We start from the raw sequence: 23,909 nt of genomic DNA on the forward strand, positions 1-23,909 counted from the left end.
CTGCCTTTCACACTACACAATCCTACAAGCTTATAACGGGCATCTGCTGTATTCTGACTCAGTCACACACACACACACACACACACACACACCCATTGAGTAACCATCTTCCCAACTGCCCTTTTCCCACAATTAATCCAAAAAGCGTTTATCACTCTCTTACTGTGTTCTGTTCAAATGACCACATTCCCATCCCCGCAGCAGGCTCCTCCACTCTCTTCTCCCTCAATCCATAAAGCATTTATTGGACACATGTTATAATTGCTTCACCAACACCCACTCACACAGATGCCATCTTCCTGGCTAAATTTGCTCTATTGAAGTCAACAAAGCTTAATGAGGCCCCTGCTGTATCTTGGTAACTACCGTTCTTTAGACTTCCCTTCTCCACTCCGACCTTCCAGGCAGGTTCTTTGCTGCCTTTTCCTTCGTTCCATCAAGCATTTATTAATTATCTACTGAATACTGAGAAGACTCTTCCCCTTTCCATAATCACAACTCCAGTGTTTTCCAGTTTTTCTTCTGATTTGTATAGCAAGCATTTTTTGAGCACCTGCTGAATTCTGTGAACGATTCTTCCCTTCCACCCTGGGCACCCCCAAAGCCCTCCTTTATCCCAGCAGCTGCTCCAGTCTTTTCTTCCAGTCAATCGAGCAAATATTTATTTAGTGTCTACTAGGGGTGGGGTGGGATGGACAAAGGGAGAGAGCCTGGGTACATCACGTTCAGTGTGGGAAACAGAGACCTCGGCATCACCAACTTGCAGACATTCAGAACCACGCAAGCTTTGGGGATTTCAGCTTGGACGAAAGGAGGAGTTGTGCAATTTCTGCAATGGATCGTAGACCTAAGTACAGTCTGACACCTCTCCCATCAAACCTCACCACTCCCGTTCCTTCCTGGGTCTTGAGTCCTCTGTGGTGTAAAACTGCAAACTCAGAGTTGAGATCTATCATCCCTTTTTACAGATGATTTAGTCCAGTGTTTTTCAAGCCATGGGTTACCTATCGGCTTGTCACCAGCATTTCATTTTCCTCATGAAATGAAAATAGAAATATGATCAATAATAATGACAGTAAATGAAAATAGAAAATAACAGAACATATTGCACATAGTGGAATTTTTTTTAGCGAAATGGTTACTCCAATAAGAAATGTAATCAATAATGTGTACCATATATTATATATAACATATACTATCTAATACATTTGTTATGTAATGGGTTTGTAGTATATAATACATATATATGTGTATATTTTTCTTCATGAAATGTAATAGAATAGGAAATATCAGGCTCCACTGCACATACAAAGATAATTATTTACTGAAACTTTCATTCCAATATATGTAATATTTATATACATTCTAGATACATCACATAATATGTGGTATATGTTATATAAGACATCATATATTATAGTTTTTGTATAGCATATTTATGTGTCTTATATAATGCATATTACATATATAGGGTGGGTTGTTATGTAAATACGCATTTAGAGGGTTATATAAACTGTGTGTTTTATTGTGGCTTCTTTCCTTAGGCTTCCCTGGAAGCAGACCCTAAGACTTTTGAGATTTGCGTGCAGATTTATCGGCTAGGGCTCTTGGGAGCAGTACCTGTTGCAAGGGAGTAGTAAGGGAAGCAGGTTTGGTGGAGGGCAAGGTTGAGCTGTGATGCAGCCACCACGACAGCCTCAGCCAGTCATCCGGGGAGCTCTAGAGCTGGGATGACCCTCCAGACTTATCCTAATTGAGTTGGAGTGGCCAGGCTTCTGTACCCCTGTATCAGTCAGTCATCGGCCACAGGCTCCTGCTGGGAAGAGGTATAATCTTGGGGCAGGTCAGTGCCTGCTTCAGAGGGCAATTCCCAGTGAGGGACAGTCCTGTGAGCTTTCAGCAGCAGGTGTTCCCAGAAGCTAGGGGACGGATGTGACAAGAAGGAAGGGCGTGAGGATCTGGGTGGAGCACACAGTCTGCTTAGATTCACTTGCTTTTTGCATTCGAATTGGTCTTGTTTTCTGGGGGAAACTTGAAAGGGCACATTGAGTGGGACAGACTACAGCTTCCACTGCCACAGTTGATGAATGCGTCATAAATAAACGCTATGCATCATCTCCTTCCTCTGCTTTGCGGTCTAGGTTCCCCTCACCCTCAGCTGGCACCTTTCTTGGTCTCAGTGGCTTCCCTGGTGAGTGACCTACTCCCTCATCCTTGAGGGAACCCTGAGCTCTTGGTCCCCATGCTCTCCTCAGGCCGTGGTTGTTCTACTTGTCCATTTGCCATCAAAGTTGAGCAAGGAGTACCAAAAGATGCCCAAGAAGGTCACTTGGATGCCAGACATATTCCTCCCTGCCCCCATTGTCTAACAGCAGCCCTGTCTCCTCCTGATGATCAAGGTCACATGCCCTGCCAAGACATGACCCCTCTTCATGTCCGTTGGCACGCAAAACCTGAAGTGTCCAGGTAGCAGTCCAAGCTTAGAATGCAATGGGATTCTTGCTGTGTCCCCGGGTAGCAGTGTTTCCCCCTTGGAGAACCAGGACCTCTAACCTTGCAGAGCCCTGCGGGAACAAGAAGCACACATTCCAAAGTGGATCACTGGGATTGATGGTAAGCTGGGCCATTCCTCCTTTCACCTCTGAGTTCCCAGACCCATGTATTCCACCTATTAGGAACACAGCACAAACGACGGCTGTTGATTTAGGGTGGACACTGTGTTTTGGAGGACGGTGCCCCATTCTTGCACGGGTATCACCTCCACACTGGGGGCTTAGCTGTGACTATACCAAGTTGTTCCATCACTTTGTCTGGCCGGCAGCTTCCGGGTGATGTGGTATATAATGTCATCAGTTGATTCCATGGTCATGGGCTTCCTTCTGCACCTCTTTTTTGTTTGTTTGTTTCTTTCTTTGGTGGGAGGTGATTAGATTTATTTATTTATTATTATTTTTTAATGGCGGAACTGGGGCTTGAATCCAGGACCTTGTGCACGCTAAGCAGGCACTCTACCACTGAGCTATATCCCTCCACACTTTTGCACCTCTTTTGCTGTAGATTGTGTCCTTCAGTCTGATGCGATGTTAGGTGGGATCCCATACCAGTGGATCAGATATTGTGTAAGCCCTTGGACAGTGATGCCAGCTAAGGTGCTGCAGTCAGGAAAGGCAAACACATATATAGAATATCCCAGTCAAAATGAATCATTACTCTTTCCAGAGTGGAAGGGGCCTAGCGTAGTCAGCTTGCCCCAAAGGGTCTGCCTGGTCTTCTTGAGGGTTGGTGCTGGGTCAGGAATTCAACATTAGCCTCTGTTGCTGGCAGGTCGGACATTCAGCAATGATGCTGTAGGCTCTATCTCTGTTATTCTTGCCACTTCATATGTGTGCCCATCTGCCAGCGCTGGGGTGGCTGATTCTGGAGGCTGGCTGACATCATCTGGCTGAGTCATCCTGTCTACCTGGTTGCTTAATGCCACTAACATGGTGGATGCTCTCTGGTGGGTGTTAACAGACAGTACAAAGATCTTCACTCTATTTCATCTGCATTCCCATGTGTCCACCCACATTTCTGTGTCCCAGACCTGCTTTCCCTGATCTTCCAGTAGTTTTCCTTCAAGGCCTCTGACTAATCAGCCCAGCCATTTACCGCTGCCCATCAGTGAATGTTTCTCATCTCGGGCCACTTCTCTTTCCCCACAAAACAAATGACCGGGTGCACAGCCCAGAGCTCTGCTCATGGGGAGCTCTGCCACTGCCTTTCAAGGCCACTCCAAGTGAGACTATGGCTTAGCCATTATCTGTTTTTGGCTCCCACCTGCATACCAAGCCAACCCATTTTTGGACCAAGCTTAGGCTTTTTCTTCCTTCATCCTCTGGTTATAAGGAGTCCCCTTAGTGAGCTGAGGGAGGCACAAGCACAACAGTGTGGATGACATGGGCATCTGGGCTACTTGCCCAGGCAGCTTGCTTGGTCCTGCCTGGGTTCGATCCTGGCTGCTGGGTCAGGCAGGACCCAACGCATAACGGGCACTAGGATCCATGGTCCCTTGGTGCCCTCTGGTCAAGCATTCTCTCTCTCCCTCCTTCCCTCTCTCTCTCTCTCTCTCTCTCTCTCTCGGCCCCATACCACACCAGGATTTGTTTCTCAAAAGCCGTGTAATTCTCTGCTGCAGATGGCATGGCCTTGCTCCAGAACCCCAGGGGCCTCCCACTCAGTTTTTCCATAAACTCCACACTGCATTTTTTTCTCCACTACTGCCACCTCTAGTGTCGCAGGCTCTGCCAGATCATATGCCCTGAATGGCAGGACTGCTTGCACTACAGTCTGGACCTGCTCAGGGCTGGCAGCCTTATGTGTCACCTGAAATATGGATCAGATCAGTAGTTCCAAGTGTGGAATATGCTCCCTCCAGAACCTGAAGAGGCCTTCTAGCTGTTGTGCTTTTATTCCTCATGGTGGGAGGTGCAAGATGCAAAGCTTTGCCCTATTATTTGGAGGGGCTGTCCTGGCATGCCTCGAACCACTGTGAATCCCTAAAAAGTGTATGAGTGTGGCAGGACCCTGAGTTTTCATAGGCTTTATTTCCCACCCTCTGGAGGGCATGTGTCTTATCAAGGCAAAGTGCTAACCATCTCTTGCTTATCTTGCCCAATCAATATGATGTAATTGATGTAGTAGTCCAATGTGATGTTCTCTGGATGTCCAGATGGTCCATGTCCCCTTGGGCTATCTGATGACATAGGGTGAGAAAGATAACATAGCCCTATTGCAAGACCATCAACGTATATTGTCAGTCGCATGTGAGTGTGAAATGTTTCTGATCCTCTTGTTTGATTGGAAGAGAACAGAATGCATTCACTAAATCAGTGGCCATCTGCCATACTTGAGATCTTTTCGTCTGCTCTGGCAATGACAGCATGTCCAGTACAGCAGCTTTAATCACTTGAAGCTTGGTTGAGCTTGAAGTAGTCTACAAACATTCTCCAGGATCCATCCAGCTTCTTCAGGGCCCAAACTGGTTAATTCAGTGGAGATATGGTGAGCCTAACAGTCCTGCATCTTTAGATCGTTCTGAAAGGCACTAATCTCCACCATCACCCCCAGGATAGACACCACATTGTCTTTGATTTACAGTTTTGATCTGGGGAAGGGGTATAGTTTCAGAGTATCCATTTGGGTTGCCCCACTTCAATAGCCCTTATCCCACAGGCCAAAGAAATTAGTTAGAGGTTCTGAAAACCACAGATCTGTCCATTCCAATTATGTATTTGTGAGCTGAGGAAGTGGCCACTAGATGGACCTATGGATCCAGCAGCCCCACCGTGAGCAGGACCTAAGCCAGGACTTCATTTGTTATCTTACCTCAACCGTGCTTCGCAACATGACTCCTGGCCCTCTCACCGGCATATTCCTCGTGGATTTTGTAAGTTGGGTATATCCTCTGGGCTCTCCCATAGAATATGGTCAGCTGATGGGTTTTCCAGACTTAAGTAGCATGTCTACTCTCACTCGTTTGCTTCTCTGAGTCCTTGGATCCTTTCCTTTTCTCCACGGTCTGCCATGGAAGTCTGGCATTTCTGCTTCACTTGGTGCGAGCATTGTTTTCCCCAAGCTTCCACAAGCCATCCAACCATGTATCAGCAACATTCCCTAGAGTCCTGGCCATGGTTTTAAGTTCTGTGTTCTGGGAGTGGGCTCCAACTTCATGCTTTGCTCCCTAAACCCGTGGTCCTTGGGATCCAGTCCCACACATGCTTTCCCAGCCCCTGCTGATATGTATTAGCCAGATTCTTCAGCTTCTGTGGTGTGTATCATCCCTTCCGTTCCTTTGCAAGCTTAAAACATCTCCAGTCAGGTTGTGATAAGATTTGACCCTGGTTATTGATCTGGTTGCCTAGAGGGGGAGGAGGGTTGATTCTGAAAGGGGTACAAATTGTCTTCTAAGACACGTGCATCATTCGAGGCCTCTGCATTATCCTCAAGCAGAGGGAAGGTCTATATTCTAACAAGGAAGAGGGAGCTACTTCTGCGGATCCAGTGGGTTCAGGTGAATCTTTAAGTTCAAGGTGTTCTATGTATCTTCCCAGGTATCCCCAGCCCAAGTCTCAGGGCCCTACTCCCGTCCTATTAGGACCCTGAGCATGGCATAGGAAATGTGCCAGGCCTGAGAATTCAACCTTCTCTGAAGTTCTGCTATACTTCCAATGAAGTCCTAAGCCCGGTCTTCTCCTCTGTCCGCTCTCTGGTTGCAGGAGACTGGGGTTTCCTTAAATGCAGCCAAGGAGGACCTCTGCCTTTTACATTTTGCTTTGAATTGGTGATTACTCACCCTGAGCATGTCATATCTTTCTGTAGCTAATCAATGGTGTTTAGCGAATAGTCCCCCAGGTCTGGTCACCATTTCCCCTGCACCTCTCAAGCACCAGGGATATTGCACGAGCTGGTACATGCCCTTCCACCAGGATCTCTTTCCAGCCCACCATCAGGAGAAGTTTCTGCTGCTTCAGAACCCTCTGGGCCTGCACCATACTACTCCCACTCAGGAGAATCAACCCCACACTGCATCTTTTCCCACTGCAGACACCTCCAGTATCATCGGATTTGACAGGTCCTGTGGGGTTCAAGTGGCATCCTGCGTGCACCACAGTCCAGACATGCTGCAGGGTGCTTAGTCTTGCTACCGCATGTCGGGGACTATCTGGGCTCCACCTTCACAAATGATGGCTCCTTATTGCCTGCTGACTGCTGAGCGGGCCAGCTCCCAGGAAGGCAGTAGAATCTTCTTGTAGTTTGACTTCTCTGGCCCACTGTTTTAGGTTGGGTTCTCTGAAAACCGATTTTTGAGGCAGAGATTTGCCTGCACAGTCTTACTGGGGAGTGCCTTGGGGATCAGCACCTGTAAGGCAGGCAGGGTGGGGCAGAGGGAGAAGTTGATCCACAACATGGTGTGACCTTGGCCAAGGCAGTTCCCTGTGACGGAAGACAATTTCCAATGGGACACAGCTGTGATTGGTCAATGGCTGATATTTAGGGTGCATTGGCCGTGAAGAGGAGATCTGAGCAGAGCACCCCAGTATCCACTACATTTATGGTCAAATAAGCTTAAAAAAATAGTGATATAGTCTACACTCATCATCATTTTCTAAATGAAAAATGTACAAGTCTTAGAGATTCTCTTCCAGCACCTATGAGGGGACAGTGTCAGTCATGGAGTGGGAGGTGAGAGGGAAGGGAGAGAGGAGAAAATAGCTGTGCTCAGGGTCTTTGGGGTATGGCAGTGAAATCACTAGGGCCTGTTTGTGCTGTGTGTATATCAGAGACCCTGATTGTGTGCATGGAGGTGACTCAGGAGTGGCTCCTCCCCTCAGCCCCCTTTTATGAGAAACCCGATTAGGGATTAGCTTCTGTCTGTGGAGAAGTCCATCAGCTAGGAATCTTGGGCCTGGGAGAGGAGCCCAGCTGGGGACAGGCCCAAGGACAGTGACATAACAGTTCATGATGCTCCTGCCACTGTTCCTACCCTCTTCCCTCCTATGGCTTCCCCTCATCCTCAACTGCATTGCTCCCCACCCCCATCATCGCTGGCTCTGGCTTCTTCAGAACCCCCGCCAGCCTGCACCCCTCCATCTGCTCCTCTTTTTCTGATGCAGCTGCCCACTCATGGCTGCTGGGTCCCTCTCAGCACACAGCCACACATGGTGAATGTGGTCCTCCTTGGGAAAGGGCTGGAGAGCAGAGAGATGCTTCAGGCCACACAAGCAGACATAGGCACTGAGACATACCTGGGCGCACTTCATATCTACGTGTCCCCTAAGGTGCTTTGCCACTTACAAACCTCCATGCAATTTCAGAGTATGTTCCAGTTTACGAAGCACTCTTCATTTTGCGCAGCTTTTCGAAAACATTTACAATAGCATTGTGACGAGCAGACCATACTTTGGGAAATGCCCTTTCTCTGTGTTTTAAGGACTTGTTTTATAGTTTGCAATGTCCTGTGGACCTTTACACACCTCCACAAGGATTACAACAGACTTCATTGTTCACAAAGAACTGTTGGGTTTTTCAACGGATTTAAATAACTATAAATCACTTTGTAGTTTCTCTAGTGGCACCAAAGGGGCAAAGGGGTCACAGGACTGGCCTGGGTTTTGTCTTCCTGAGATGTGAGCATTGATGGATGTGCTTTGCTTTTCCTCTCCAGGGCAAAATATTTCAAAGGGAAAAAGATCCATGGAGAGATTGACATTAAAGTAGAACAGGTAAGTTGGGGCAGTTGGACCTGGGGGTCAGCTGCCCAGACTGCAAGCTGAGTGGCCGTTTTTGTGTTATGTGAGTGAATCCCTGATTTTTTTTTTCCTTCGCAGGCTGAATTCTCTGATCTCAACCTTGTGGCTCACGCCAATGGTGGATTCTCTGTGGACATGGAAGTTCTTCGGAATGGGGTGAAGGTTGTGCGGTGAGTATAATGTTACCTTGGTGTTATGGGTGAGGCAAAAGGGCTCCCTTAGAGTTGAGGGAGAGTCCTCCCCTCCCCTTCCATCCTTCTGTGAGCAAGAACTTAAACACATTACAATAGCCAAGATATGGAAACAACCTAAGTATCTATCAATGGGTGAATGGATAAAGAAGAAGACACACACACACACACACACACACACACACACACACACACACACACACACACACACTGGAATATTATTCAGCCACAAGAAAGAAGGAAATCCTGCCATTTGTGACAACATGGATGGATCTTGAGGACATTATGCTAAGTGAGATAAAACAGACAGAGAAAGAGAAATACTATATGATCTCACTTATATATTGAATCTAAAAGAGCCAAACTAATAGAAACAGAGAATAGAAAGGTGATTGTCAGTGGCTAGAGGGTGGAAGAATAGGGGAGATGTTTAGGATCACAGACTTGCAACTGGTAGATAAATAAGTCGTAGAGATCTAGTCCACAGTATGGTGCATATAGACAACAATATTATATCATAGTCAGCAAACCTGCTAAAAGACTGGATCTTAATTATTCCTACCATGAAAAAGAAATGATAATTATGTGATGTGATAGAGGTGCTAACTAACGCTACAGTGGCAGTCATATTATAATATATAAATGTATCAAATCAACATGTTATATACACCTTAAACAATGTTCTATGTCAATTATATTCCAATTTTTTAAAAAGGAACTTAGGCACAGGCTGCAAGGAGATAGCTTCTCTTCTGAAGAAGAGCCAAGGATCCCAGCAGAGCACAAGCCAAACTTTTCAGTTATTAATTTGACCAACATTTCTTGAGCATCTACTGCATGCCAGGTGCTGCTCTCAGCATTTTACGTTCAACAGTTATTTACTGAGCACCTATTGTGTGCCAGGAGTGTGCTGCATGCTGAGGACCCAGCAGTGAACAAAACAGACCCCCAAAAAGACCCCCCTAAAAAACCCCTCTGCTCTCATGAAGCTGACGTTCTCCTGTCGGATACACACAATAAACAAATAAAGGAGAAAATGTAAAAGTGCTCAGGAAAAAAATAGCAGCAAAGGGATGTAGGGATTGTTGGATGGTGAAGGGGCTGTGGTTTGGTTGGGGTAGACCAGTAGTGTGAGGGGCATTTGAAGAAAGACCTGAAGGAGTTGGAGGGGTGATGCATGCAGAAATCGAGGGAGGAAATGTTTCAGGCTGAGGCTGGAATTTATTCTGGGCAGCGTCCTCTGAGGACAGTAGTAGTCCGAGAGAGTGTGACCAGGAATGCTGTCAGAGCTGAATGGGTCAGCTGCAAGCTGACCTTGGTGAGGAGAGAAGCAAGTGGGAGAGGCTTAAGGGGGGTCACCAGATGAGGAAAGGGTAGAAAGGGTGCATGTGGTAGAGGGAAGAGCTTGTGCATGTGGTTGAGATGAGGAACCACTGTGCCATCTCTAGGAGCTGTGGAGATTTAGAAACTTGATCTTTATTCTAAAGGTGGTGGGGAGCTTCTGGGGGAACCCTCAACACTCCCACCCTTGCCATCCCAGGTCTCTGAAGCCAGACTTCGTGCTGATCCGCCAGCATGCCTTCAGCATGGCACGGAATGGAGACTACCGCAGTTTGGTCATTGGGCTGCAGTACGCAGGAATCCCCAGCGTTAACTCTTTGCATTCTGTCTACAATTTCTGTGACAAGCCTTGGGTGGTAAGTGACAGGAAGAATGCTAGCGGCAGAGGGAATAGCTCATGCATGCACGTGGGAGCTCGAAATCACTGTGATTTTTTGGGGAAGTGAGGAAGTTTGGAAGCTTGGAGTCCTGGCCTGGAGACTCCCTCCAGGTGAAGGACTTGCTGACCCATCTCTCCTGGCTCTCACAGTTTGCCCAGATGGTTCGACTGCACAAGAAACTGGGGACAGAGGAATTTCCTCTAATTGACCAGACCTTCTACCCCAATCACAAAGAGATGGTGAGTCTGGGGAAAGTAGAGTGGGCAGGAGGGAAAAGCATCTTGCCTACTGCAATAGTATTACCATTGGGTGTGTTACCAGTGATACTCTATCAGAGTGCAGCCAGCATGTGCATGTCAAGGGTGATGTTGCTTTGTAGTAGGGTTTATTAATACTATGAATTTACTTACGCAGTTAGAAGCATGATTTAAATCATATCATGTGGCTTTTGTCTTTTATTCTATGAATATAGTGTATTACATTAATTGATTTTCATGCAAATTGAGCCACAACTTACATTCCTGGGCCAGATCCCACTCGGTCTGACATGTAATCCTTTTTATATGCTGTGGGTTTCAGTTTGCTAATATTTTGTTGAGAATTGTGGTATCAATAATCATAAGGGATATTGGTCTGTAATTTTCTTATGATGTCTTTGTCTGGTTTTGGTATCATGGTAACAGTAGCCTCATAGAATGAGATGGGCAGTGTTCTCTCCTCTTCTATTTTTGGGAAAGAGTTAATAAAAGACTCATGTTAATTTTATTTTCAATGTTTGTAGAATTCACCTGTGAAGGCATCTGGTCCTGGATATTTCTTTGTAGAAAGTTTTTTTTTTTCATTACTAATTCAATCTCTTCATGTATTACAGGTCTATTTAGATTTTCCGTTTCTTCCTGAGTCAATTTTGGGAGGCTTTTGAGGAATTTGTCCATCTCAACTAGGTTTTCTAATTTGTTGGCATAGAATTATTCATAATATTCTCTTATAATCCTTTTTATTTCTGTAAGGTTAGTAATTATGTCTCTTCTTTCATTCCTGATTTTAGTAATTAGTTTTGTCTTTTTAAAAATCTTAGTCTAAAGGTTTGTCAATTTTGTTGATCTTTTCAAAGAACCAACTTTTGGTTTCATTGATTTTCTCTACTGTTTTTCTATTCTCAACTTCATTTATTTCCATTCGAATCCTTATTACCTCTTTCCTTATGCTTGCTCTCGTGTTTGTTTGTTTTTGGGTTTTGTCTAATTTCTTAAGATGATTAGGTTATTGATTTGGTATCTTCTTTGTAAATATAGAGATTTACAACTATGAATTTCCCTATCAGAAGTTTTGGTATGTTGTGTCTTCATTTTCATTCATCTCAAAGTATCTTCTAATTTCCCTGGTGATTTCATGCTTGACCCATTGGTTATTTAGAAGTATATTGTTTACTTTCCACATATTTGTGAATTTCCCAAATTTCCTTCTGTTATTGGTTTCTAATTTCATTTAATTCTGGTCAGAGAACATACTTTGTATGTTTCTGTCCTTTTACGTTTATTGAGATTTGTTTTGTGGCTTAACATATAGTCTGTCTTAGAGAATATTCTGTGTACACTTGAGAAGAATGTGTTTTAGGATGGAGTGTTCTATAGATATCTGTTAGATCTAGTTGGTTTATAGTGTTGTTCAAATCTTCTCTTTCCTTGTTTATCCTCTGTCTAGTTGCTTTATCCATTATTTAAAGTGAAGTATTAAAATCTCCAACTGTTATTGTTGAATTGTCTATTTATTCCCTTCTGCCTGTTTTTTGTTTCATGTATTTGGGGCTCTATTGTTAAGGTGCATATTTGTTTATTGTTGTTACATCTTTTTGATGGATTAACCCTTTTATCAGTGTAAAATGTCCTTTTTTATCTTTTGTAACAATTTTTGTTTTAAAGTCTTTTATCTGATGCTGGTATAGCCATTCCAGCTCTCTTCTGGTTAATGTTTGCATGTTAAATCTTTTTCCATTCATTTACTTTCAACTTATTTGTGTCTTTGAATCTACAGTGTGTCTCCTGTGTGCAATATATAATTTGGTGATGGTTTTCATCTGTTCTGCCTATCTGCCTTTTAATTGGTGTATTTAATTCATTTACATTTTATGTAATTACTGATAAAGTAGAATTTATTTTTGTAATTTTGCTATTTGTTTTCTCTATTTCTTACACCTTTTTTGTTCCTGTGTTCCTCCATTAATGCATACTTTTGTGTTAAATAGATATTTTCTAGTGTACAATTTAATTCTCTTGATGTTTCTTTTTCAATGTTTTTTTTTAAAAAAAACTATTTTCTTAGTAGTTTCCCTGGGGATTACAATTAACATTTTAATTTATACCACTCTCATTTGAATTAATACCAATTTAATTTCAATAGTACTAAAAAAAAGTTGCCTCTTTATAGCTTTATTCCCTCACCCCTCCTTTGTGCTATTATTGTCACACAAATTACATCTTTACACATCATATGCCCATGAATATAGACATAATTATTGCTTGATGCAATTGTCTTTTAAATCAGATAGTAGGAAAAAAGTGTTACAGACAAAAATGCACTCATACTGTCTTTTATATTTATCTATGTAGCTACCTTTACAGGTGTTCTTTATTTCTTCATGTAGATTCGAGTTCCTATTTAGTATCATTTCATTTCAGCCTGAAGGACTCTCCTAGTATTTCTTGTAGGAGAAGTATGCTAGTGACAAATTATCTTAGTTTTTGTTTATCTGTGAATGTCTTAACTTCTCCATTTTTGAAATATAGTTTTGAAGGATATAGAATTCTTAGTTAACAGTCTTTTTCTTTCAGCTTTGAATATGTTGTCCCACTGCCTTCTAGCCTCCAAGGTTTCTGATGAGAAATCAGCTGTTCATCTTACTGAGGATCCTTTGTGTGTGATGAGTCACTTCCCTCTTACTACTTTCAAGATTCTCTCTTTGTCTTTGACTTTTATAAGTTTGTTTATGATGCATCTAGATTTAGATCTGTATGAGTTTATCCTACTTGAAGTTCAGTGAGCTTCTTGGATGTATAGATTAATCTTTTTCATCAGATTTGGGAGGTTTTAAGCCATTATTCTTTCAAATATTCTTTATTGCACCTTTCTCTTTCCTCTCTCCTTTTGGGACTCCCAATATGTGTGTGTTGATATGCTGGACAGTATTTCACAGGCCTCCAAGGCTCTACTCATTTTGTTTATTTTTTTTCTTTCTGTTCCTCATATTGGATAATCTCAGTTGATGTATCTTCAGATTCACTGATTCTTTCCTCTGCCAGTTCAGATCTACTATTGAGCCCCTCTAGTGATTTTTTTATTTCAGTTATTGTGTTTTCCAATTCCAGAATTTCTATTATTTTATAATTTCTCTTTATTGATCATTTCTATTTGTTAGAACACCATTATCATGCTCTCATTTAGTTGCTTAAACATGGTTTCCTTTAGTTCTTTGAAAATATTCTAACTAGCTGATGTATAGTCTGTCTATTAATTCCAGTATCTGGACTTCCTCAGAGGCAGTGTCTATTATTTTTCTGTGTTTGGGTCATACTCTGTTGTTTCTTTGCATGTCTTATAAGTTTTTGTTGAAAACTGAACATCATAAATGATACAATGTGGCAACTATGGAAATAAAATTCCCCCTCCTTCCCAGGGTTTGCTTTTGTTGTTCATTTTTTAAGGGACTTTCCTGAACTAATTGTGTAAAGTCTGTATTCTTTGTCACATATGGTCATTGAAGTCTCTGCTCTATTAGCTTCTTGGTCAGCTGATGATTAGGTATTTCTTTAAACACCTGGATCTAGTAAGTCTCTCAGCCTTTGCTGATGGTCTCTGAGGGTGTGTTAGGGCATGCCTTCAATGTTCAGGCAGACTGTTTACAACTTTGCCTTAGCCTTCACTTCCTACTTGTGCAGAGCTTTGAGGTCAGCCAGAGATCCTAGGCATGCACCCAGCCTTCTGCATATTTATGGCTTCTAGATTATTGGGAATATGACAAAATGCTTCAAAGCTTCCTATGGATATCTTATTACCCAGATTTTTCTGTTAAGTTTTTTTGTAAGCTTATTGTTTGTCTTACCTGTAATCACTGCCTCAAGCAGCTGCTGTGTTAAACAATTGCTACTGATTATTTTTGAAAAGTACCCCCAAGAGAATCTGTTCACACCAGGTGAACTCTGAGTCAGGCCAAATAGACAAGTCCTGTGAATGGAGTTTTCTAGGGAAGTGCCAAGAAGGTCAAATAAAGATAATTCTCTAGGAATAGGGGCTTTGGAGGAACTCTAACATTAATCTGCTTCCTCCATTGGCTGCTAGGCTGCTAGTTTTCATCAAGATTGCAAGGCTGCTGATTTTCAAGTCTGTTGTGGAGATGGATAGAAGAGGGTGGGAACAGGAAAAGTTCGAATGCCACAAAACGTACTGGTCTTACTGAAATTCAGCCTTTTTCTTATATAAATGCTTCCTGAAGTATTGTAAACCTTTGATCAATTTCCAGAGTTCTGACAAAGTTGATTGTGACTATTTTTGCCAAAATTCTCACTGCTTTAGTGGAGGATAGGATTTTTATAGGCCCCTACTCTGGCATTTCCTCTGATGTCACCTCAAGACATATCTTGTTCTTTTCCAATCTCAGTCCCGGGATAATGGTATTTCAAAGCCAGGATCTGGGAGGTAGATGTACCAATTGCTACTGGACTGTCCTTGCTTCTAGGTCTTCTCATTGTGCAGAGCTAGGAAATTTCATTATATATATATGAAATATATTCATATGAAAGTTTATATATCCATATATATGAAATTATATGTAATGTGTTCATATTGATACTTTCAATTCTAATTCAATACAACATAGGGTTCCTCCTAGGATTCCCCCATTCTATATTTATTTTTTTCTTCTTTAACATTGAGAACCCTAGCCTCTAGCATCAATCCTACAATACACATAAAGTATTTTTAGAATTTCAATACCCTTATCACTGTGAAAAACAAACCTAGTAAGGTATAGCTTGAGATTTGTTTGCCCTCTTTATGTCTTTAAATGATGATATACAGTCAAAGTACTATATTCAAAAGTTACTTAGTTTAGTTCATTTTGTCATTCAACATGGTTATGTTATTCATTTTATTTCATATATAATTTGTTTCCCTTTATATTAAATTTTATTTTTTTCTATCTATACAACTTAATTTTATATATTTAAATGTAATATGTTAGCATGCTTCCAAAAGTAAAAATATAAAAAGGCATACACAGATAAATTTATGAACCTACAAAAAACACACAATTTTCTAGGGAAACATAGTTTACCAAAATTGACCTCATTTGAGCTTAACAGACCAATTTCCATAAAAGAAAATAATTAAGGAAATACCCCATAAAAACTCATCAGGCCCAGATGGTTTCACAGGGGAATTCTACCAAGCTGTTAGAGAACAGTTAATCCCAATGCCACGTAAATTCTTCCAAAGAACAGAAAATGAAGAGAAACTTCCATATTATTTTTCTAAAGCAACTAGAACATTTATTACACAAAAAAGAATAGCATAGGCCATTTTAAATCATGAGTATCAATGCAAAAACTAAATGGAATATTAGCAAACAAATCCAAAACTACATTAAGAAAATAACACAGCATAACCAAGTAAGTTTCCTTCTGGAAATGCAAGGATGGTTTGTTATAGATAATGTATTAATATAATACAACTTATTAATAGATCTGAGGAGAAAGTCATATGATCATTTCAATAGATATTTTTAAAGCCTTTAACAAAATTCAGCACCTATTCTGATAAAATCATTCAAAAGTAGAAATCAACTGATGCCTTCTTAACATGATCAAATTTGTATACCTCAGTCCTAAAGTTATTGTCAACTTAATGGAATAACATTGAAAGCATTTCCACTAAGGTCAGGAACAAGGCACGGTGTCCACTCCTTTTCAACACTGTGTGTAGAGATATTAGACCAAAGCAATTAGACTAGGCAAAACAATTATAGATGTAAGAATGGGTAAAGAGGTTGTAAAAATATCTCTATCTAATTTAAAAATGATATGATATTATACTTGGAAATCCCCCAGAGAACCAATAACAAAGCTAATTCAAACAATAAAATAATTTAATAACATAGCAGAATATAAAATCAACATACAGAAATCAGTAGTTTTCATAAATACAAATAACCAGGTAGAAGAGAAAACCCTTTTTAAGGTAACTACAAAAAAGATGAAATACTTCAGGATGAATTTAACAAAGGGTGGGCAAACTTATATGAGGAAAAGTTTAAAACACTCTTGAAAGACTCAAAGTTAGACTTACACAAAAGGAAAGACTTTCCTTATTTGTGGATAGGATGAATTAACATCATAAAGATGTCAATTTCCCTTCTCAGGTCTTTACTTTCAATTTATAAATGTAATGTGGTCTCCCAAAATATACCTATAAGCTGTTATCTAGAGCTGGACAAGTTGATAGTAAAGTTCATGTGGAAAAGCAAACATTCAAGATAAAGTCAGGCAAACCCTGAAAAGAAGAGCTATGAGGGGACTAGCCCTACCAGCCTACAAGGAATTTAATGTCTTTGCCAGCAAACACCTTAAGAAGCTTTTCTAATTTAAACAATATGATGCTGACACATGAATAGATAGCCTAACAGACTAAAGGAAGAAAAAGTCCAAATATAGATCCATGTACATAAGGAAATTTAGTATATGATAAAAGTGGCAAGTGTTTTTGACATTTAAATTCTTCATCAGTCTGAAATTGATCTTCTTTTTTTTTTTTAGTACTCTTACAAACGTCTTTATTACATGTGTTCCTTAACACTTCTCGACACGTGTTACAGAATGGCTGTCGTCTTATCCATTTACTTACATAACACTGTTTTCAACATAGCAATCAAGTAGCACTCTTTCAAATGTCCTTGAAATTAGTATGTTCCTTGAAATTGATTTTCATGTATGATGTGAGATAGGTATGGATCTAGTTTCATCTTTTCCCTTATAGAGAGCCCTTTTTTCCCATCAATCTGTCATATAATAAAACTCCATGGATGTGTAGAGCAGGTTCAGGACTCTCTGTTCCAGTCCATCGGTCACTTTCTCTATGCCTTTTCCAATGCAGTACTATCTTAATAACTATATTTTCTCATTAGTTCCTGATATCTAGTAGAGCAGACGCACCTCCTGGCTGTTCTGTAGCTGTGCAGAGGCTATTTTCGTCAGGGACAGAAAGACCAGGACTTCAGAGGACAGGAAGAAGACAGAGATAGTGGTGGATAATGGTGGCAGGTAGTGACAGAAGCATTAGACTTCCCACAGGCCAGCTTACCTCCCCTATTTCCTCTTTTGTCCCTAGCCTCACAGTGCAGCATAGGGGTGGGCAGAAGCTAGGCCTGGATTTGCGGGGGCAGTCTTGCCCCACCCCATACCTTGAAGCTGGGATGGCAGAAACGTATCAGGACTCTGGCCCCACTACCCCATCTACTTCTATCCAGGTCGCTGACCACCAAGAATCCTCAGAGATGCTCAGTTTAGTGTGTCTAAAGAGTCACCAGTCAGGGGCACGTGGGAAGACTTTGTGAAGCACAGTTTGACCTCCCGTCACCCTAGCTTACGTAGCCTGGTAATCTACTGACATCACTGTGATTGTACATACCAAAAGGGTGGGGTGCTGTGGGAAGAGGGACTTCCCTTCCCTTGATACCTGCACTCCAGGTGGTTGGTGGCTCAGCAAATATTTGCAGAGGGTTGACAATGTGACAAACAGGTGGAGTCCAGCCCCAAGGCCTCTCTGATCCAGTCCCTTCTCTGGGCGCAGGATTCATGGTCCCTGTGCTAGGAGGAAAGAGAGGGTGCTTCAGGGTGAGAATCAGCAGGGTAGGGATGCAGGAATCATGTGAAAGAAAGAGTGAGCAGGAGTGAGGGAGCAATTGAAGGAAGGAGCAAGGGAGATATGTCAATAGGGTGCATTTTTTCTTTTCTTTCTCCCTTTCTTTTTTTAAAAGTATTATTTTTATTGAAGTAGAATTGATTTACACTATTATATTAGTTTAAGTCGTATAACATAGTGATTCACAATTTTTATAGATTATATTCCATTTATAGTTACTGTGAAATATTGGCTATATTCCTTGTGCTGTACAATATATCCTTGTAGCTTTTGGAGAGGTTTCTTTTGAGGGGCCGATTTCACTGAGGTATAACAAGTTCAGAAGAGGGGATGTATCATAAGTGTATAGCTCACTGAATTTTCACAAAGTAGACACACGCCTGTCACCTGCCCCTAGATCAAGAAACAGAACACAAATGAGATGGGTTCCTTGGGAGACTTGAGGGGGCTGTGAGGAGGAGGCTGATGGGCTGAGATCGATTTGTGAAGCTGAAGGAGGTGGAGCGTCCCCAGCTCACTGAGGCTGAGTAGAAGTCTGGGTTCAAGGCCAGAGGCTATTGGATGTGAAGATTGAATAGCGGATATCAGGTCACCAGGGAAAACAACCAAGTTCATGGCTTTATGTTTTCCTTCCTTTTTCTTTCTTTCTTTTCTTTTCTTTTCTTTCCTCTTTCTTTTTTGGTTAATGGAGGTAGTGGGGATTGAACCTAGGACCTCATGCACGCTAAGCACATGCCCTACCACTGAGCTAGACGCCCCACCCTTTGTGTGCTTCTTGCCAGTGCTCAGGCAAACAGGAGTTCCTCCGGGGACAATGAGCAAGGTTGGAATTCAGGTATGCAGCTTTGCGGGGGGTGGCAGGGAATCACCTGGAGGTGGCTGGGCAGAGCACTGCTCCACCCACTTCTCCTCATCACTTCTGCTCCCGGAAGAGAAGTGCCTCAAGGACTAAGGATGGGTGGAGGGGGTGGGCAGGGAACAGTGAAAGGGAATAGCCAAAGGTGAGGAAACAAGGGGGACTGAAGAGCAGGGAAGAAAGAAGAGAGTGAGGAGAAGGAGCAGGAGCAGGGAGAGGGCTAAGAGCCCATGGAGAAGGAGCAGGGGCAGGGAATCAAGAGAGAAAGTAGCAACCAGCAAATAGGAGCAGGGAGCAGAAAGAACAGGGAAGATCTGGAGCCATGGCATCCTTACCTATAGATATTCAGGACGCCTTCTTGAGATGTTCTTCCCTGAGCCCTTCCAAGGCTACTCCACTCACTGCAGGTTCCCCATCCCTCAAAGAGCCCAGAGGGGACAGATGCCATGCCCTGATGGTCAGTGAAGTGAGACTGAATGTTCCTTGGCTGGGACAGATGTTGATCCCCAAGTGGTCAGTCCCAAAGATGCAGGACACTGTGGGTTGGGGACAGAATTTGCTGTGGTTGGCTAAAATCTTCCAGGGCTGGGACAGAAGAAGGCCTGAGGATAAAGAGTCCATGCAAGATGGAGACAGGCTGGCTGACCTGCAATGAGGATTTTTTAGAAAAAGCTTCTCCCCAGGGATGTCACCACAACTGTTCTTAGTAGCTGTGTAGAGGGTATAACCATATTGCTCTTTATATGTGAGTACTTCCATGAACCAGACTTTCAGGACCCCTTTCAAAACCTTGATTGTCTGTGAAGGGGAAAGGGGAGAGGGACACTGTAGCATTTATGGAGTGAGGGGCTGAGGTCTTAGTATCGTGTCAGTAGCTTTTGGGTCTCAAAGACTCACCACATTCCCTCAGCCAGAGCAAGGTTGGGTCTTGTATTTTGGTGGCGAGACGGGTATGGAGAAGAGGTGAGCAGAGTGTCTTGGTGATTTGAGCTCATGATGCATCATAGTCTTAGTGAGGATCAGCCCCAGGAATTCAGCCACAAGGACTAGGGAAGGGAGAAATGTGTCAGGAGATCCCTTGGGATTCAGACAGTCAAGATTTTCCCCATCCAAGACTCCTGGAAAAAAAAAAAGTTTGCAGAGCAGCTCCTATCCAGGTTCTGCCACCTCAAGGGGCTCTATTCACCGTTCTGGAACCTCACTGGGAGCCCCTGTATTGGAGGCCTCTCTGAGGTCTGCCCACACTTACCCGTGTCTGAGCTACAATAAACAGTGTGGAGGTGTGGTTGGTGGTAGCCGAGGGCTGGCCCAAGGGTGGTCACAGACAGAGCCACAAGCAAAGCAGGGGCCAGCAGGCTTCACGGCAAGGGCCTGAGGGACACAGTGACAGATGGGGGAATGGAAGCATGACCTTTCCCCAACCCAGCTCACCCCCAATTGGGAGAGGATTCAGGGAACATTTAATTAACACTCCTGTTTTCCAGGGGCTTGGGATCCAGGGAGGCCCCTGGGGTTTGACGCAGGGAAAAGACACTGAGTCTGAGATCTCTGGTACCAGTGACCCCCACCTCCATCCGTCAGAGCTGTAGCTCTCCACGAAGGTTCAGCAGGAGACAAGCTCAGTGACGGATAAGCAGTCAACAACAGGGAGGTGCAGCCTAGGCATTCCTGCCCACGTGAACCCTCTATTTTACTCTTTCAAGAGATTATACCTTCAGCCTCCTATTGGAGTGGGGATTGGTAGTTGGGGAGTGTCTGGGGTCCTAACAGCTTCTTATGCAGACTTTCAACTAGTCTTTTTTAAGCTCCATCCTCAACCCCATACCCAGAGCTCTGTGTCCTAATCATTTCCTTTGATGGGAGCTCTACAGTATAACTGGGGTTGGTCCTCAGATTTCACCATCACTAGCATAGAAGGTATCCAGGGCAGAGTGGGATGTAGGTATCAGTCAGTGTTGATTAAAGAAAAAAAAAGAAAGGGCTCTTCTTATAGAAATCTACTTCTTCATCTGTCATTGGGGGTTGTGGAGAGATATTTCAACATATAGAGTAATACACTGGGAGCTGTTCCAATAGGCAGATTTTCCAAGTAGAGATATTTAAGGATAAGGAAATGTGTTAATGGGAGGTGGGGGGGGGAGTCAATCAATAAGGGCTATATGGATGGGTGGGGTTTTATGAATGGAAAGATTTTTAAATGGGCTTGTCAGTGAGGCAGCTATCTATGGTGGGTATTTCAGAATGGGAAGATTTGACACTGGGAGCATTCTGATGGGCATGTCTAAATAGGGGATGTGCCAGTGGGATGTATGAATGGAAAGATTTGTCAGTAGAGGTTGTCAATGAGAATTATGTCATAGAAAGATATTGATGAATAGAGAGATTTGTTAACTGAGTGGTCATAGGAGATATGCCAATGGATTGAGTAATTATGAAGAAAGAGATTTGTCACTGGGGTCCATCAGTGGGTGACAGATTGCTGCTGGGTATTTGTAAAGGGTAGATTTGTCATTGGAGGTCATCCATCAATGGAGCTATGTCAGTGGGATGTTTATGAATAAGGAGGTAGTTCAACAGAGGTATTTGTTAATGGGGTATTTGTGAAAGAGGGAATTTGTACCATGAAGAGAGGGGACTTTTCAAAGGAAGGATTTCCCAAGGGCTTAGAGATTTGTTGCCTGTAGTCTTGGCGGCGACAGCAGAGATTTATAAATGTGGTGATTTGTCTGGAGTGAAGACTTCTCAGAGAAGAACATTGTCACTGCAGAGATAGGTTGTCCTCAGAAGTCTTTGAAAATGTTGGGATTTTTAAGTGGGGTGATTTGCACACTGAGAAGCAGTTACAAGTTTCATAATAATAAGAAAAAATGACAAATGAGCAGATTAAATACCTGTAACATCTTTGGGGGAGATTATCAAGATCAAGAGTTAAACTCAGGTTTCCAGGGTACATCAAATGCTTGCTACTGATATTATATATTATTTTCACTGTTGTAAATTATCCTTCCTGACATTAAATATTTCCAGTATTGTAAGTAATCATGATTGATAAGCATGATCACTACTAAAGTTATACATTGAATTACATTGATCATACTACTACTAGTAAGAACTCATATTTGTAAGTACTGTGTGCCTAGCACTGTTCCAGACACGTTACATGTACAACTTCATTTAATGTTCACGTTGTACCTATGAGCTGTGCATTCATTTTAATACCGATTTTACAGATGTGGAAACTGAGGCATAAACCTGTAATGTGGTTTCCTGCAGGACACAGAGCTAGTACATGGAAGGGGCAGGATTTGAATGCAGATGACCTGGTTCTATCTAGTCTTTATGCTCTTAACCACTAAACTACACTGCCAGTCTAGAAATGAACTCAGTTAGGAATATTACACAGGAAGTTATTATTATGAAATTTTCATGTGTTGTGACCCCCTAAAATACCCAAGGGGTGAAAATACCCATGAATCATCCTCCAACCCTAGCGCAGAGCTCAGAAGGATTCTGGGTAGGGACTGTGAGGCCCGCTTCTTAGGGAGAAGTACTGAGACCCAGGTGAGGGAAGGGCCAGCACCCAGACTACCCATTGAGCTGGACCCCACACTGCACACCCCACAGGGCCACCCCCCCCCAACACATGTGCTTCCTCTCAGCCATCAGAGAATGTCTTCCAAGCAGAGAATCACATGCAGACACATGGAATGCTGGGGGAGGGGTGGGTAACTCTTACTCACCTTAACGGATTTTTTGAAGAGTCGTGGGGGATGTAGTGACCCCAGGACTACAGATATCCCAGGTTGTGGCCTCATATGCTGTTCTAGACTCTGTGGAAAAGGCTGCAGCAGGGCCTGGTGATCAGCCCTGTCCATGAGGCATTGCTGTCCTGATCCAGGGAACCATCTGCAGGTGGGCAGGTCTGCAGGAGAATGGCCTCCACACTGTGCTCCATCCCTCTACCACCATTTTCTTTTTCTTTTTCTTTTTTTTAATTGAGGTATAGTCAATTTACAATGTTGTGTTGATTTCTGGTATATAGCATAGTGATTCATTTATATATACACATATAGATATTTCTTTTCATATTCTTTTTCATTATAGGCCATTACAAGATATTGACCATAGTTCCCTGTGCTCTACAGTAGGACCTTGTTGCTTATACCATTTTCTACTTCACCTTCCTCCCCAGGGTTAGAAGAGCTGAGACTCCAGGAAACAGGCCCTGGGGTCAGGGAACAGTATAAAAGGGTAGGGAGCTGGTACTCGGGTGAACTTTCAGGAGCTGCCAAACTCTTACAGGCAGCTGAGCCAATAGCAGCATGGCCACCAGGGCCCAGGTCCTTCCCTTACACTTGTCCCCGTCGGCAGAGGCTGCTATTTGCCCCTTTTGGTAGACAGGGTTCAGATCGTCTCAGGGCATAACCACGGTGTCAGTGTTGACATGGAAATCGTTGGCAGATGAGCATTGGCTACTCAAAATCCACTCATCCCCAGGACATACCTTGGGCCCTGGGGGAACCTCCCAGGAGTGTAAAAGGAAAGGGGCCTCAGAGTATCCAGGGGGCCACATTTGGTGACCCAGAATGCCCTGGAGGAGACCTGGGTTCTTATTGGTGGCACCAGTGGGTAATCTGATGGGAGGGAACTTGGGGTCCTTTCCTTCAACAAAGAAGAGTCGGGGGAAGATATAGCTCAGTGGTGGAGCACATGTCTAGCATGCATGAGGTCCTGGGTTCAATCCCCAGTACTTCCATTAAATCAATCAATCAACCTAATTACCCTCCCCCCAAAAAACCAAATAAGATATACATATAAATATATAAAGCCTTTTCTCAAGAAGATTCAGGTCAACAGGACACTTGAATGTTCCACTGAACATTGGCACCAATCTGAAATTCCAGTTCCCAGGGGCCCCACCTGAGTCAAGACCTTTGGAGTA

General features: G+C 42.9%; 1 protein-coding gene across 2 annotated transcripts in view; it reads left to right on the forward strand.

Annotated features, from left to right (window-relative positions):
- Positions 1-23,909, forward strand: part of SYN1 (synapsin I) — a 41,536-nt gene that overhangs the window by 2,803 nt on the left and 14,824 nt on the right. For both annotated transcript variants that reach the window (XM_031445320.2, XM_031445321.2), the window contains exons 2-5: positions 8,204-8,261; positions 8,367-8,458; positions 10,020-10,176; positions 10,350-10,439. In XM_031445320.2, coding sequence (XP_031301180.1) covers positions 8,204-8,261; positions 8,367-8,458; positions 10,020-10,176; positions 10,350-10,439 — 397 coding nt within the window. The remainder of the gene's footprint in view (positions 1-8,203; positions 8,262-8,366; positions 8,459-10,019; positions 10,177-10,349; positions 10,440-23,909) is intronic.

This window comes from Camelus dromedarius, chromosome X (genome assembly GCF_036321535.1).
Source record: "Camelus dromedarius isolate mCamDro1 chromosome X, mCamDro1.pat, whole genome shotgun sequence".
Classification (NCBI taxonomy): Eukaryota; Metazoa; Chordata; class Mammalia; order Artiodactyla; family Camelidae; genus Camelus; species Camelus dromedarius.